This window comes from Gracilinanus agilis, chromosome 3 (assembly GCF_016433145.1).
Source record: "Gracilinanus agilis isolate LMUSP501 chromosome 3, AgileGrace, whole genome shotgun sequence".
Taxonomy (NCBI): Eukaryota; Metazoa; Chordata; class Mammalia; order Didelphimorphia; family Didelphidae; genus Gracilinanus; species Gracilinanus agilis.
Genome location: NC_058132.1, coordinates 373187391 through 373204985, shown reverse-complemented (window position 1 = coordinate 373204985; position 17595 = coordinate 373187391). Strand labels below are relative to the sequence as shown.

Below are 17595 nucleotides of genomic sequence, written 5' to 3'. Positions count from 1 at the left end.
CCCAGCTGTGTAACCCTGGGCAAGTCACTTGACCCCCATTGCCTACCCTTACCACTCTTCTGCCTTGGAGCCAATACATAGTATTGACTCCAAGACGGAAGGTAAGGGTTTAAAAAAAAAAAAAAGAAATTGTACTTTTATCAGAAAAACTTTCTTTTTCTTCTAGTTATGAACTTCCCTTCTAATTTTAGTTGCACTGGGTCTTTTTGTGCAAAACTTGTATGTTTTCAAAATTGTCCATTTTATCTTCTGTGATCCTTTCTATCAAGTTTAGTCATGAACTGTTTCCTTATACTTAGGTTGGAAAAGGTAGTTTCTTTCTTGTTCTTCTAACTTGTTTTTGATGATACTTTTTACGTTGAAAAAGTATATCCATTTGGAGCTTATCTTATTAGGGAATATGATATGTTGGACTACACTGACTCAGTATTCCACTTTTCATAGAAATTCTGATAAGTACTCTGTTTCTCCCCAGTGCGATTATACTCAGTTTTACTGGATAAATTATACTTGATCTTAAGTCTATATCTTGTGTTCTAGCATTTCCACTTTATTGGGAAAGCTGCTAAGTCTTTTAGGATCCTGACTATTGTGTCTTGTTACTTGAACTCTTTCCTTCCAATTACTCACACTAATTTTTTTCTTTGCTAAACTTTGATTATTACATTGTTAAAAGTTGTAATTTTCCAGGGTTTTTTCAGGAAGTGACTTACAGTTGATTATTGCTCTGCTTTGGTTCTAGTAGATCTGAGTAGTTTTCCTTCATGATTTTTAAAAAAATATGTCCAGGACCTTTTTTTATAGTTTTCAGGTATTCTAATGATTCTTAAACTATATCTTTGATCTGTTTTCGAGGTCAGTTGCTTTGGATAGGACATATATCATATTTTTTCTATTTTTTTGTAGTTGGACTTTGTTTCATATTGCTTGTGATTTCAAAAACTAAATTTGGTTCATTTTAGTTTTTAAGGAGTTTGTTGCTTGGATAAGACTTGTACTCCTTGTACTGTTATTAATTATCCTTGCAAGTCTTTCCTTGGAATACATTTCCCTAGCCCTCTTAAGCCATTTATAAAATCCTTTTTCTTTGCCAACTCTTAATTTATTTCTTCCAAGAATTCTAGTTGAACTTTTGTACAAGGTTTTTGGAGCATTTCCTCATAGGTGTTTTGGAGTTATTTCTTTCTTAAGAGTTTGTGCTTGTGTCCCTTGTTACCATAATAGCTCTCTCTCTCTGACTCTGTTTAAATCCTGACCTTCAATCCTAGAATAAATACTAAGTACTGGTTCCAAGGCAGAATAATGGTAAGGGCTACTTAAAGGTTAAGTGGCTTACTCAGGGGCACATAGCTAGGAAATGTTTGAAGCTAGATTTAACCCCAGGACCGCTTGTCTCCAGGCTCGTGGCTCTCTCTATTGTGACTCTAGACAAATAATTTAAACTCTGCTTGCCTCAGTTTTCTCAGTAAAAAATGGGGATAATACTAGCATCTAACCCAGGATCAATGTGAGGATCAAAGAGATAATATTGAAAAAGTGATTAGGGGGCAGCTGGGTGGCTCAGTGAATTGAGAGCCAGGCTTAGAGGCAGGAGGTCCTGGGTTCAAATTTGCCCTCAGATACTTCCTAGCTGTGTGACCCTGGGCAAGTCACTTGGCCCCCATTGCCTAGCCCTTACCATTCTTCTGCCTTAGAACCAATACACAGTATTGATTTGAAGATGGAAGGTGAGAGTTTAAATAAATAAACAAACAGATAGATAGATAGATAGATAGATAGATAGATAGATAGATAGATAGACAGACAGCTAGATTGACAAATCAATTAATTAATTAATTAAAAGGAAAAATAAAAAGAAATGGCAGGAAAGTCAATTTGCTCCATCACTGATGGAGCGTCTCCTTGGTGTCTCCTGGTGTCTCCATCATCGTCTCCTTGGTGCGGCCTTCTTCCCTGTAAAAATATGAGTTTCTCTCATCTGGCACAAAATAGGCATTGAAAAAACCTACAGTTTCTGGGGAAAGTTTCTCAGCTGAATCATCCAAATCACGCGGATCTCAATTCCCCAAACTGAAGTCTGGCTTCAAACGTCCTGCGGGAAACCATACGTGATGACGACAACACAGTAGAGAGCAAGTCAGCATGGACCTACCAGATCCTATGGCCAGGTGCAATGGCCAATGNAAAGAAAGAAAGAAGGAAGGAAGGAAGGAAGGAAGGAAGGAAGGAAGGAAGGAAGGAAGGAAGGAAGGAAGGAAGGAAGGAAGAGAGGAAGAAAAAGAAAAAGTGATTAGAACAGTACCTGACACACAAGATGCATTTAATGAATGTTTTTCTTCCAAGTATTTTAAGTGAACATCATGCAGAAGGCTAATAGGAAGTCATGGACAAAAGCCACTGAAAAAGAAAGGGCTTGCAGTTTTTACCAATAGAAAATGTATCTACATAGATGATGTAATTGTAGATTAGTTATTTATTAATATATGACAAATATTTGTCATGCACTTAACTTTAGTGCACCTAGAATTGTGCTGGAGTTATGAGGATAGGCAGTAAGACGGAGAGGTCCATTTGTTTCTTTTCCAAGTTTAATTTGATTATGTTTTATCTTAATGAGGAGGAGACCTTTTTATGTCTAAGTTTAATGACAACTATAGAAAATTTGTCTGTGTACCTTTTAGGGGTGCTAGGTAGCACAATAGATGGACTGCCAGATCTAGAGTCAGAAAGGCTTGAATTTAAATCTGACCTCAGACACTTACTAGCTGTATGACCCTGAGAAAATCACTTAACCCTGTTTACCTCAGTTTCCTCATCTGTAAAAATGAGCTGGAGAAAGAAATGGCAAGCCACTCTAGTACCTTTGCCCAAAAAAACCCCAGATGGAGTCACAAAGAGTCAGACAAGACCGAAACAACTAGATAGAGTAGCTTAAAGCTCCCATGAGTATTGATTACTTTTTTATGACAGAATCTGCCTCAAAATCATTAGATTGCTGTCAAGCTATATCATGTATGTTGATGCTCAAAATAAAACAGAAAAAAAATCAATTTACCAATATTCCAAAGGGCACAGTTAATACAGAGCATTTGCAAGATTGATTCTGAGTCTAAGTTGGCTCATGCCTTCTCATTACTGAATAAAACATTCGTAAGCTCCACTAAGTGAATTATACTTGCCTTAAAAGTGTCTTGATGCATGAATAATAACAGTATTTTAATTTGTCACTTATTCGCTCTTGCTCTATTTTTTCCTTATAGTGCATCATTTTCACCTGGCTCTCTCAAGACTTCAAAGCTGTGATCTGTTCCCTGAGTCTGACAAGTGAGTTCATTACCTGATGTTTCTATCTGATTTAACTAAGACAAAACATGACATTTTAATTGTACTTATGGGTAATCTGATAGTTCTCACATCTGTGTGCCTGTGAAAATGAGTTCATTTAGAAATTTTAGATGAGTTTGAGTTTGATGAGTTTTTACACAAAGCCTTACCTCAGTTTTAAAATTTTACGAGTTTTAAACTGCAGTAAGGACTTTTGGGACATCCTGGAGATAGATATCATACCCAGGTATAGAAGTGGCTTCGCATGGAGAGACCTGAATTTGAATCCTACCTCAGACTTTTACTGCCTGTAGGATCCTGAGGTGTGCTATTTAACTTCTCTTGTTAAATTTACATTTGAATTTAACTTAATTTAACTTAAATTCCTCACCTTTAAAATGAGGCTGATAATATAAACACCTTCCTCCCAGGGTTACTGTGAGATTTAAATGAGATAACTTATGTAAAACCCTTTGCACACTTCAAAGTACATTCTAAATGCCGGTTGTTGTTCAGTAGTGCCCAATCTTCCAAGACTGCATGGACCACAGCTGTCCAATGGGGTTTTCTTGGCAAGGATAATGAATGATTTATCATTTCCTTCTCAGATGACTCTGTTATAAGTGCTAGAAATCATCATCATCATTATCATGTATTTGGACTTAAGATTCTCTGCTCCAAAGTGAGCCCATTATATGTAAATTGTTATCTTGGGAGGATTGATCCACAGCCCATAAATTATTCACTAATTTCACTCAATGACATCATGGTCCTCTCTTCAATTTCTCTTGCCTGAGAGGTTGGGGACCAGATCTGTGAGGAAGAGCCTCCTTTGGGCTTCGTTTTTGTTTTGTACAAACAGGCAATAAGGCTTATTCTAACCCGTAGCTTCTCTCCTTACAAAGAGAATTAAATTTGCAACACGTTTTGGTGACGGAACCTACATGGGTAGTTATTGAGCAGCTAAGGTAGGGAGCTGGAGGCTCCTGATTTCTGAAAAGCTGTAATCTATGGTTATTTGATCAGGAGCTTGTAGGATGACTCTCCAACATTAAATCTCCCCAGCACCACCACCACCAAAGGCAGAGGTTTCCATTCTGTCAAAAAGCAGAAAGCAGTTATCGCATTTTATGTATTGTTTGGGAGCAGATGCTAATGGAAGGCAGAAGGAGAAAGTGATGATGACCTAAAGTGGGAGAGATTAAGAAATCAGAGCAGAGGAGGAGATAGGGGAGAAGATCACACTCATATAGCATAATCACCAAATTTCATTTATTTCCTTATGCAATCATTCACTGGCGGGTTCTTTGCCTATAAAATTGGGGTTCTTTATGTTTTGTTTTGTTTTTTAAACCCTTACCTTCTGTCTTAGAATCAAGACTGTGTATTGGTTCCAAGGCAGAAGAATGGTAAGGGCTAGGCAATGGGGGTGGGTGGGGAGGCGTTAAGTAATTTGCCCAGGGTCACAGGACTGGGCAGTGTCTGAGGCCAGAATTGAACCCAGGACCTCCTGTCTCTAGGTTTGGCTCTTACTCTACTGAGCTACCCAACTGCCTCTGTAAAATGGGGGTTCTGATCAATGTAGAATTCATGTTAAGATCAGATAGTCAACAAGTATTTATTTTTCCTCTTCCCATGGAATTGATGCTTAGTATTGATTCTAAGACAGAAGGAGGGATGAGTGCAGCTTGGTCAGTCAGTGGATAGACAGGAAGTCCTGGGTGTAAATGTGTCCTCAGATACTTCCTAGCTCTGTGAATCTGGGCAAGTCACCTAACCCCTGTTAACTTGTGTAAAGATGATTTGAGGAGTTCCAAGGATGTCATTGGGATGGATAGGTTTGTGAGTGTGATAGGCCTATCTAGGGAACTCTTCATCTTTACTTTGAGCGTAGACAGGAGCCAGTGTTCACTTAAGGGGTTTCTTTGGGTTTGGGTATAAACTGTTTTCCAGGACTTAATTGCCTGGACCCCAAGAAACCCTTACTGAACCCAGCCCTGCCGGGGAAAGACTGAATGACTGGCAGTCTTGGATTTTGCTTAACCAAAGCTTGATAGACAGTCTCCCCAATTCCTTCTTCTTCCCTCTATTTACCTTGTATCCTTTTAAGAAACTTTTATCTGACTGCTATTCATTAACAAGATGGTTTATTATATTGAAGAAATAAGTTGAGTGGGGTTAGGAAGCCCTGCTAGGTCATGATAACAAATCAGGTCCTTGGTGCCTGGCCAAGCCCTCAGGCTTTGGCCAGGATCTCTCTCACTCCCTCTCCTCTATCTGTTATCTAAACTAAACTACAGACAGAATAGGATTATGAGGGTCTCTCTCAGTTGTCACAGAAAAGGACAATAAGTCATCAAGGTTGGCTCAATGAGCTATTCGGGGCCACAGACCCCATCCAGCTGCTGGCAGATATTTAAACTCTTCTTCAATGATATATGTAAGAAGCAGGAGTGCTATCAGATGTTCAGGAAAAGAGATATCCAGGGAAACCCTCCAGTAGTCTCAGTTGACTCCAGAGGTTGGATAAAAGTCTTCCAAAGATTTAAGACGAACAGCTACATACATTTTTACAAGCCGAAGGCTCTGGCACTCTGGCACAGTATCCTTTGGAGTGTCACCACACAAGATAATAGCTCTAAAGCACTAGAGAATTTGGGGAACTTATATACCTTTTGGGGAACTGGGAACAGAAAAGTATGATTAATTGGCTTTCCAATGGCTACAAGGAAATGAGAAGTTCAAGACAGGATTATCAGGGAGAGGCTGGTGCTTTACAATGGACACAAATGGGAAAGATCCAATCAAGGGCTGGGCTTACTTGGGAAAGGACTTTGATACCTTGGGGAAAACTACTAGGACATTTGCTTTAGGTCTATCTTAAGGTCTATTGTTTTGTCTGAAATGGGCAAATCTGAGGACTTCCCTAGGGTGAGTTCTCAGGGGACTGGGGCAGACTTGAGGTCTCCAGATTTCAAGTTAACACCTCTGTTGTCTAGCCTGTATCATTCTTCTGTCTTGGAACTGATAGTATCAGTTAGTATAAGATAGAAGACAAGTATTAAAAAGAAAAAAAAAGCATTTATTATGTGTCTGTTGTGTGCCAGGCATTCTGTTAAGTATTGTGGATTCAAACAAATGAAAAGAAAAAAAAAAAAAACAGTCCCTGCCATCACATATTTCATAATGAAGAGATTACATGCAGATAGCCATATACAAAAAAGATGTAGACAGAGTAAACTGGAGATAATCTCAGAGAGAAGGCACTAACTCATTGCTCTGAGGATCAAAGAAGATCATGCACACTTGGCAAACATCAAGCACTTCATAGAAGTAGTAGTTGTTGGAGTGCCACCATACTTAATGAGCACTAATTATTTCTTTCACTAACAGAGGAACCATGTTTCTTACAATATCTCCCTTGGCTGCTCCTGACCCTGTCAAATACACAGGAGAAAAGATGATGGGGAAAAAATCTGTGTGTATATATATATATATATATATATATATATATATATATATATACACACACATATACATATATACGTGTGTGTGTCAGTGTGTGTGTGTGTGTGTGTGTGTGTGTGTGTGTGTGTGTGTGTGTGTGTGTATAGTATAATACACATACATACTATTACCTCTCCCCAATACTTAGGTTCATGCTGCTGTTGATCACTTCTTCTGGGATACCCAATTACATTGGGCTTAGGATTTTGTCCCAGGACAGCTAAGGATAAGCCACCTGAAGCAGAGGAAGCCTGCCAGTGATTCCACTTTAAATTGTTTTACTTTGGCTATAATATTTCACCAGCAGTCCATCAAAGGTGCTAAATAGTCTTTGAAGTTTATGTCTTCTCTTCTGCCAGTGAGGAGAAAGCTGCTGAGAATATCTTCCAGGTCTTTTTCAAAGAGGCTCCTGGTTTTAAGAAATGCAAGAGAAAATTTTTCTCCCCACAATTGCCAATGATTTTTGTTTTTGTTTTTTAATATTTGAGTATAGTTCTTTTATAAAACTTAAATCTCCATTCATCCAATATTTTGCTTTTACATTACTTTTTGCATTATTTTCTTCCTCTAGTGTTATTTCTTCAGTTTTGTAACCTTTAGTATCTCTATGTTCAGTTCCATATTCATATGCAGTGTAACATATTCTTACAACAAATGAATTACACATAGTATTTGATTGCTTTTAATATAGCTTTAAGAACTGATACACTATAAAATGACATCGTTGTAAACCATTTTGAAACATATAAATTAAATTGAATCAAGACTTCTTTTAAAATATGAATTAAGTAATTTTTAAATTCTGTTTCTGGAATGTTCTAGTATAAGAACCGGGTTCCTTGTATATAGTACTGGATGAAACAAGAAACTTTTTAAAGTTGTTTACTCCAAAAGCAAGTGAGAAATGAGGAAGTACTATGTATAACCTTGCTTGAGAATTTGATTGTCAGGGTATGTCTTTACATAGTTATTTTAAGAAAAGCTTTAGAGCTCAGGCATTTCCTAACTGTGCAACCCTGGGCAAGCCACTTAACCCCCATTGCTTAGCCTAGCCCTTACTGCTCTTCTGCCTTAGAAACAACAGGCAGAAGGGAAGGGGAGAGACAGAGACAGAGACAGAGAGAGACAGAGACAGAGAGAGAAACAGAGAGAGAGACAGAGACAGAGAGACAGAGACAGAGAGAAGAAGCGCAAAGCATTAGTTACTGTTCCATTTTTGGCTGCCTCAGTCTTTTGGGGTGAAATGATGTTCTAACTGTTTCTTTCCCTGTCATATTTATTTAGAAACTAACTTGAGGTTCAGTCATTTAGATTTTAGAATATATGAAGTAGTATTTTGTTCTTTGAAATATAAAAGTCACTCACCAGTAATAGAAAATGTACATTTTTTTTTTTCATTCTAGGCATGGATTTGTTTGATTTATCCAGACTTTCTCTCATGATATCTTTCTTGCATCCAAGGGCACACTCCTCTGAGATAACTGGTTGGGTTTGGGGGAGGGACCCTGACTTTGGAATAGAAGGAAGTTTAACTGCCCCAGTTGAGTTGCCACAGAAAATATGTCCCCCAAACCTGAAACAGATGAGTTTGTCAAAAAATAAACTCATTTGTCAAAAAATGTTTGTCAAAAAATTTAAAAAAAAAAGAGTTGTTAGCCCTAGAAGGGACCTTAAAGGTTACCTAGTCCACTTTTAAGATGAGTACATTGAACTTTAGCCAGAGGAAATGACTTCTTTGAAATCTACTACTTGCTTAGTAGAAGCACTATTGGACTCTTCTGATACATATTATTATTTTTTTTTCTTTATATTATGGCTGTCCCTCTTTCACATTTGAACATTTATTTGAAATCAGGAAAGTAATCTTGATGATCCAGAAGATGTTAAACTTGACATCAATACCCAAAGATTATTAAAGAATTCCATTATTTATTTATTTCTTATTATTAGGAATTTTAAAGTTGCCAATTCTGTGGCAAGTATCACTTGGTATTTTCCCGCCTAGTCCATTCAGGGGTATGAAATAGCTAGAAAAGTGTTAAAAATTCCCCTTTTATTGACAACATGATATTTAAAAATCTATATTGCTAACCTCAAGCCATTTTAAAAATGTAGTTCTTATTGTCAGTGTTGTTTGTTGTAACCCTTATTTCCCCCTGATTTCTCTTTTTAAAGTTTCCTTTACAAACTCTAGGTTTTTCACTAGAAATGTATGGCAGTGGGACAGGTAGGTGTCTCAGTGGATTGAGAGCCAGGCCTAGAAATGAGAGGTGTTGGGTTCAAATACTTCAGACACTCCTAGCTAGGGGCCCCTAGATATATCACTTAACCCCCATTTCCCTGTCCTTACCACTTTTCTGCCTTCGAACCAATATTAGTATGATTCTAAGAGAGAAGGTTAGGGTTTAAGGAAAACAAAAAGAAATGTGTGGCTGGTATTAGAAGATAAAGATGGTAAGAAAAAGGTAATGGAGTATGACAAATTAATGAATGGCCTTTTCTGTGGTTTGTTGTTGTACACACATTTTTCAATCTTCTCTGACTCTTCATGATGCCATTTAAGGTTTCCTTCTCAATCTCATTTTACAGATAAGGAAACTGAGGCAAAAATGGTTTATGATTTGTCTAGGGTCACACAGCTAATAAGTGTCTGAGGCTGGATTTGAACTCAAGAAGATGAGTCTTCCTGATTCCAGACCTGACATTCTATCCACTGGACCCCCTAGCTGCCCTTAGCCTGTGGTCAGACTATTGAATTTTTTACTTGTGGTTATTTAGAGAGCACTAGTTTTACTAGCCCAGATAACTTTCTTTGCTTTGAAGTTAGCTCATTTGCTGATGGAGTTAGCAATTTCTCATCAGCATGTCCTAAGAAATGAATATAGGTTTAGACTCTATCTTCTTGGTCACTTTCTATTAAAAATTTCTTGGACGAGAAAGAATGCTATCCACATTGAGAGAAAGAACTGTGGAAGTAGAAATGCTGAAGAAAAACATGATTTATCACTTGTTTATATGGGTATAGAATTTGGGGTTTTGGTTTTAAAAGATCATGCTATAAAAAAATGAATAATATGGAAATAGGTTTTGAGCAATAATATGTGCATAACGCAGTGGAATTGCTTGTTAGCTCTGGGAAAAGGGAGAGAAGAGGAGAGGGAGAGGAAATGAATCATGTAACCATGGAAAAATATTTAAAAATAAAAATAAAATTTCTTGGGTGCAGAATTGTGCTTAATAGGACTTTCTTAACCTAGTGTCATAGCCTAAGTAGCTTTGAATTTCTAGGTATTTAGTAAGTAGCTCTAGGATTCTTCAGTGAAAAAATGTACTTCATTCCCTTTTCAGCATCAGAATCAATTCCAGATACTACCTCTTCTCCTCCCCCTCCATATCTTCCGGTTTATGCTGTCATGCCATTAATCCTTGCGCCTGCTGTAGAGAAGGCAAGATAATAGAGTAGCTGCCTTCTTGAATTTCCCAGTAAAAGGCATCCTTTTTCTAAGAACAGATAACTCCTGTTAAATACCATTCACTGATTCCAAAAATATCAGTTAAGAACTAGTATGTGTAATGTTCCATGTCACGTACTAGAGAGAGGAATATAAAGATAAAATATAAAGCTCCAATCCTCAAGGGGCTTATCTAGCATCCTGACTGGATGGTTATAGCACAGATCCACTGTGGAAGCCAAAACCATAGATAAGGACTTATTGTAAAAAGGGGGAAAAAAAAAAGCTTAGTGATAGGTTAAGGTAATGAGGTGTTCTGTGGTAAAGAAAGAACTAAAGTGGGAAGCATTCCTTAGACCCAGGGACAAAAGTAGATTTTCATTTCAATAAAAACAAGTCTGTTTTTTGCTGCAAAAGACCCAAGGTATTCAGAGCCCATTTTAGTCCCATAAAGCACCTTGGTGTTGATGGGCTTCTTGGATAAGAGGTGTTTTCTTTAGCTGATTGAGAGGAGAGTGGAAGAAAGGAGAATTCTTACTCTGGTAGTGCAGAAGTCTTGTTGGGGATCTTTTGGCTGGGTCTGGGCTTTTGAAAAAAGGGTTCGAAGATATTTTCTATGATTTCTCTCAATTTATTTTGCAGACTGCTAAAACTGCAGGGGACAATAGGCAGGGGTCACCTCAGAGGAGGGAATGGAGAGTCTGGGTTGCAAGGAAGGACCTCCTCTTTGCCACTGATCCTTCTGGACTGAGTAGATGAGATGCATCTCCAGTACTCTGTCCCTGCTGCTAAGAGTATACCAGACTGAAAGAATGTACAAGAACTTCAGTAAAGGATGAGGACACAGAATATTAGCTTCTCAGGTTAGCTGGACAACTTTCTGGTTATTTTGTTTTAAATAATTTACTCTTTTATTTTTATCATTATTTTTGTCATTGAAAGATCAGTGAAAAACGTATTCTCTGCCCTTTAGACTTTAGTTCATCTTTAGAGTGAAAAATCACAGCGCTTAAGAGTTTATTTTAGGGTACAATTCTATTTTCCATTAGAACCTTGCTTTATTTTAAATCAATAAACCTTTATTTGTGTGCAAGTTAGTGGGGATACAAATGAAAATCAATCGGCTGTGAGGTAAGAGTCCAGGAAGGCTGCATTGAGAATGCAGTCCCTCTAAGTAGACCTTGATGAAAAAGGAACATTAGCAAGCAGAGATCAAGATAGAAGGGTTTTTCAGCAAAGAACCAGCCCAAAATGCATTGCTTTGGGAGGAATGGCCAGTGGTCCTTTTTGACTAAAAACATCTAGGTCTTGAAGAAAAATAACATGAAATAAATTTGAAAAGATAGCTTGGCACTGGATTATGTAAAGTCTTAATTTCCAGACTAGGGAGTTTGTATTTTATTTTATAGGTGATATGGAAGCACTGAGATATTTTTTAACTTAAAAAAAAAAAAGTCCGTGCACTGGGGAGACTATTTTGGTAGCCTTGTAAAAGAAGATTGGGGAGGGAAGTTAGGGAGACCAAGTAGGAAACTATTCTGATTTGCCTGACCATGAAGTGAGAGCATAAATTAGGAAGATGGCAATATGAGTGGAAAGAAAGGTTAGGCAGAGGAAAGAAATTGTAGGCAGCTAAATGGTGCAGGGGACAGAGCACCAGGCTTGGAAATCTAGCCTTAGATATTTATTAGCTGTGTGGCCCTAGGGAAGTCATTTAACCACTGCCTGTCTCAGTTTCCTCCTTTGTAAAATAGGGATAATACTAATGCCTTACCTCCCAGGGTAAGGATCAAATGAGATAATAATTGTAAAGCACTGAGTCCAATGCTTGGCACATAGGAAGCACTATATAGATGTTAGCTGTTGCTGTTGTTTATTGTGGTGGTTGAATCATTAAGACTTGACCACTGATTAGAAGTGACAGATAAATGGAGAGTGGAAGATGATTGAGATTTTTAAAAAGCCTGGTGGGTAGTGATACAATGAACAAAAAAAGGATTTTAAAATAATGGTTATTTAAAATAAAATTTTTAAAATTTAAATAGAAAAAATTTAAGAAATAATTTTAAAATAATGGCCACTAATACCAGTGGCCATTGATACTAGTTATGGACCCTCCAACAAGACAAAAAGACCAAATCTCTTGATAAGGAACCATGAGTAGAGATAGAGTTGTTTTTTTTGTTTTTTTGGTTTTTTTTTTAAACCCTTGTACTTCGGTGTATTGTCTTGTAGATGGAAGATTGGTAAGGGTGGGCAATGGGGGTCAAGTGACTTGCTCAGGGTCTGATAGTGTTGTTTTTTGTCTGTTTGTTTTGTTTTTTTTTAATTAAGTATAATTTTATAGATATTATATTTCGGGGAGCTTATCATATCGACTTAGATCTTTGTAATCAGCTGTAACTGTAATCATGCAGATGAAGCCCAGCTGAATCAAGAATATAGAGAAAGAGCTGACCAGTCTTTTCATTTTCAGTGATAATCATTAGATCTTTCTTTATGGTAATATAGAGAAGCCCTTTTGCTCAATACATATCTCTTTCCCACTCCTCTTCACCTAATAATCCAAGTCTATTGCTATAGAATATTTAGGACCTTGCTGACAATTGAGTTTTCTTAAGCCTCCTAATACAAACATGGTAGACAGTTCTGAAAAAGAGAGACCATTGGCACAGGAAATTAAGTCAATTGGATGGAGATTAATAGGGTTAGAGCCAAAGTATTATAATTACTGGGGGCTCTAATTTCCAAGGTAAGGATCAGCAAATTCTTTTGGATTACAAAAGAGGACTTGCCCTTATTCTCATTCTGAGACTTTGGAAAGGGTATAAAGGTGAAGACCATTTGGAGGTTTCTTGTTAACAAGTAAACATGAGTGAGGATGGGGACACAAACCTCCAGATAGATTCTTGCAGAATCCAATGATAAGAATTTAGTGATTTTTGTCCTCAAACCTCCTTATTCCCCAGAGAGGAAGTCCCTCATTGGTAATTTCCAAACTCTTTATAGCTACAGTGAAAGGTTGAAGATTACAACCATTTTACAACTAAAAAGGTGCCTGAAATTCAGAGATTTCTCAACTTTCTGGGGTCACCTCTAATTGCTGTCAGAAGTCAGATTTAAACTCAGTTCTTTCTGCCTTGACTCCAGGTGCCTGTTCTGATGAAATGGTAGGGCCCAAAGGCATATTTTAAGTATTTTGTAGACATTCTCGCTGCTGGGGCTCTTCAGATGCTATCGCAGGTCAGATGGGACAAACTCTTGCATCTAATGGGGTTTGTTCTGAGCAGGGTGAGTGCCAGACATAACCAGGGCTGGCTATATCTAGGTTGGGATGCCTGGATTGTCTAACTAATCATTGCCCAGCTATCAGGAGAAGAGGATGAGAGTTAAGCCTTCAAAGAGAGCCAAAATGTTGCATTAGGGGCAGCATTTCTGAGGTCAGCTTTGAGGAATGGAGAATGGGAAGGAAGAAACTGAAAGCTGCTCCAAAGCCCTCTAGAGGAATCCAAAAGGCTGGATTTCCCTATTTTGGGAGCAAAGGGTTCTCAGAGTTTAGGTTTTCTGGACAGAGGATGTACCTGTTTCTGGATAATGGGAGCCAAAACAGAGTGGAAGTTAGAGTTACGCTGTGGTTTGTGGCATTGAAGATCTCTTTGATAGGAAATAATAGACTGGGAGGAGACACTCACTTCTCTCTGGCCTTCTACTCCATTGGCCTTGTTTATTAGTAAATATATTCTATTATTTTATATATTATAATTATATATTATATGCTATATATTATATATACTTTTACATATTATATAATTATATTATTCTATTCTATTATTATAAAATATAATTAATATAATTAGTAAATAAATATATATTTACTATAAAGTGCTGTGATTTATCAGGTACTACCCAAAGACCTCTCTCACCTTGTCTGAAATTCTAATAAGTAGAGGTTCATCCAGATTAGCAAACACGACCAAATTGTTGAAGGTTTTAAACAGTGGGAGATAATTATTTAGCATTCATAATATCATGGATACTTTCCCTCAAACAGTGAACAGAAATTTAATGGAGGAGAAGGTGTTTTGGGACCATGAGCCACTCTGGGAGATAGTAGGGTTGGTTGGGGGATGTCAAGCAGTTGATAAGTCAAGTATGTATCTCAGATGACACTTGAACTTAGTCTTCCTGATGTTCCCCTCTCTATTATGTTATCTGAATCTCAAGAAAATTAATAATAAAACAAATTAAACAATTAGATAAATAAGATAATGCAAAGCGGAGCAGGGAAATTTGTAAGAAGGAATGCTTTATCAGTTATTTTTTAAAAATACATATATTTTTGGTACATTTGAGTTCCAAACTGTTGCCTTTGTTCCTACATAAAGAAAAGACCAATATTTGACACAGGTAGATATATGAAACTATATGATACGTGGTTCTATGTATCAGTTCTTTTTCTGAAGCATCTTTTTTCATAGGTCCTTTGTAGTTGATTTAAATATTCATGGAATTCAGACTTTGTCAGTTCTTAATTTGATCCTGGGCAAGTCACCTACCCCTGTTCAGTTTCCCCAAAATCTGTCAAATGAACTAGAGAAGGAAATGACAAACCACTCCAGGATCTTTGCCAAAAAAACCCCAATTGGGGCCATGAAGAGTCAGATATGACTAATTGACTTAATAACCACAAAAATTCTAAGCTTTACATTGCAAAAAAAAAATGCCAGCCTTCATGGATAGAGGGAATTTCCTCATCTGAGAGTTCTATATACCAGTCAAATCACAGGTCTAGCCTATCTATCTATCTATCTATCTATCTATCTATCTATCTATCTATCATCTATCTATCTATCATCTATATTACATTTATATTTCTACAGCTAGATATAGATGGATGGATGGATGGATGAATAGACTGATTGATAGGAAGATAGATAAATAGAAAGACAGATGGACAGATAGATGACAGACAGATAGGTAGATAGATAAATAGATAGAAAGATAGATGGATGAATGGATGTATGGATGATGGATATATAATGGTTAGATTGGTGTATGACTAAATAAAAGAGTTATAAAAAGAGGTCACTGATTATTATCCCTTAAGTCAGGAAAACTATTAGCAGCTTTTAACAATTTTGTTTAATTGGAATATTAGTAAAAAGAAGGAAATGTGAAAGGGAAAGAGGTAAGGAGACTGCCTAGCCTACACTAAATGCTGATCTGGGAAAACAAAGCCCACTCCCCACAGAGTTCCAATCTCCACGTGGGAATCCTACTCACTTACCAGCAAGTCAGGCAGGATCCAGGCAGTGTCCCAGTGCAGAAAAACCCTCATGAGCTAAGCTCACTGAAGCAGCAGTGAATCCAACAAGAAAGTCCCTAACTTCAAGAAGCTCCAAAGCTGAAAGTTCAAGTCCCAAAGTTGAAAACTCCAGTCAAAAGGCACAAAGCTCTAAGTCAGTGGTTCCCAAACTTTTTTGGCCTACCGCCCCCTTTCAAGAAAAAAATATTACTTAGCACCCCTTGTCACATACTATCACTGCCCCTTTACAGTTATTCACCACCCCCAAATGCACCTGTGACCATCACCGGCCTCCCTGGATCGCTGCAGCACCCACCAGGGGGCGGTGGCACCCACTTTGGGAATCACTGCCTAAGTCAAAGTCAAAGTCCAAAAGCCCCAAGGAGCCATCCTCCAAAGCAGAACTCCAAAGGAGAAGATCAAGGAGAAGTCCCTTGGACAGGAAGTACAGGACTTTTTTTTTTTTTTAACATTTATTAATAATCATTTTTAACATGGTTACATGATTCATGCTCCTACTTTCCCCTTCACCCCCCGCTCTCCCCCCACCCATGGCCAACGCACATTTCCACTGGTTTTGTCATGTGTCCTTGATCAAGACCTATTTCCAAATTGTTGGTGGTTGCATTGGTGTGGTAGTTTCGAGTCCACATCCCCAATCATGTCCACCCCAACCCATGCGTTCAAGCAGTTGCTTTTCTTATATGTTTCCTCTCCTGCAGTTCTTCCTCTGAATGTGGGTAGCATCTTTACCATAAATCCCTCAGGGCTGTCCTGGGTCATTACATTGTTGCTGGTACAGAAGCCCATTACATTCAATTTTACCACAGTATGTCAGTCTCTGTGTACAATGTTCTTCTGGCTCTGCTCCTTTCGCTCTGCATCAGTTTCCAGAGGTCTCTCCAGTTCGCCTGGAACTCCTCCAGTTTATTATTCCTTTTAGCACAATAGTATTCCATCACCCGCATATACCACAGTTTGTTCAGCCATTCCCCAATTGAAGGACATACCCTCCTTTTTCCAATTTGTTGCCACCACAAAAAGCGCAGCTATAAATATTTTCGTACAAGTCTGTTTATCTATGATGTCTTTGGGGTACAAACCCAACAATGGTATGGCTGGATCAAAGGGCAGGCATTCTTTTATAGCCCTTTGAGCATGATTCCAAATTGCCAGCCAGAATGGCTGGATCAGTTCACAGCTCCACCAGCAATGCATTAATGTCCCAGTTTTGCCACATCCCCTCCAACATTCATTACTCTCCCCTTCTTTCATTTTAGCCAATCTGCTAGGTGTGAGGTGATACCTCATAGTTGTTTTGATTTGCATTTCTCTGATTATTAGAGATTTGGAACACTTTCTCATGTGCTTATTGATACTTTTGATTTCTTTACCTGAAAATTGCCTATTCATGTCTCTTGCCCATTTATCAATTGGGGAATGGCTTGATTTTTTATACAATTGCTTTAACTCCTTGTATATTTGAGTAATTAGACCCCTGTCAGAGTTTTTCATTATAAAGATTTTTTCCCAATTTGTTGTTTCCCTCCTGATTTTGACTACATTGTTTTTGTTTGTACAAAAGCTTTTTAGTTTAATATAATCAAAACCATTTAATTTACATTTTGTAATTTTCTCTAACTCTTGCTTGGTTTTAAAATCTTTCCTTTCCCAGAGATCTGACAAGTATACTATTCTGTGTTCACTTAACTTATTTATAGTTTCCCTCTTTATATTCAAGTCGTTCACCCATTCTGAATTTATCTTGGTGTAGGGTGTGAGATGTTGATCTAGACCTAATCTCTCCCATATTGTTTTCCAAATTTCCCAGCAGTTTTTGTCAAATAGTGGATTCATGTCCCAAAAGTTGGGCTCTTTGGGTTTATCATACACTGTCTTGCTGATGTCATTTACCCCAAGTCTATTCCATTCATCCTCCTCTCTGTCTCTTAGCCAGTACCATATTGTTTTGATGACTGCTGCTTTATAGTATAGTTTAATATCTGG

General features: G+C 37.7%; 1 protein-coding gene across 1 annotated transcript in view; it reads left to right on the top strand.

Annotated features, from left to right (window-relative positions):
- The window catches only part of ST3GAL6 (ST3 beta-galactoside alpha-2,3-sialyltransferase 6), a 101854-nt gene that overhangs the window by 62191 nt on the left and 22068 nt on the right, over nucleotides 1–17595 (top strand). Inside the window, 1 exon segment of the mRNA XM_044669205.1 lies at nucleotides 3261–3324. Coding sequence (XP_044525140.1) covers nucleotides 3261–3324 — 64 coding nt within the window.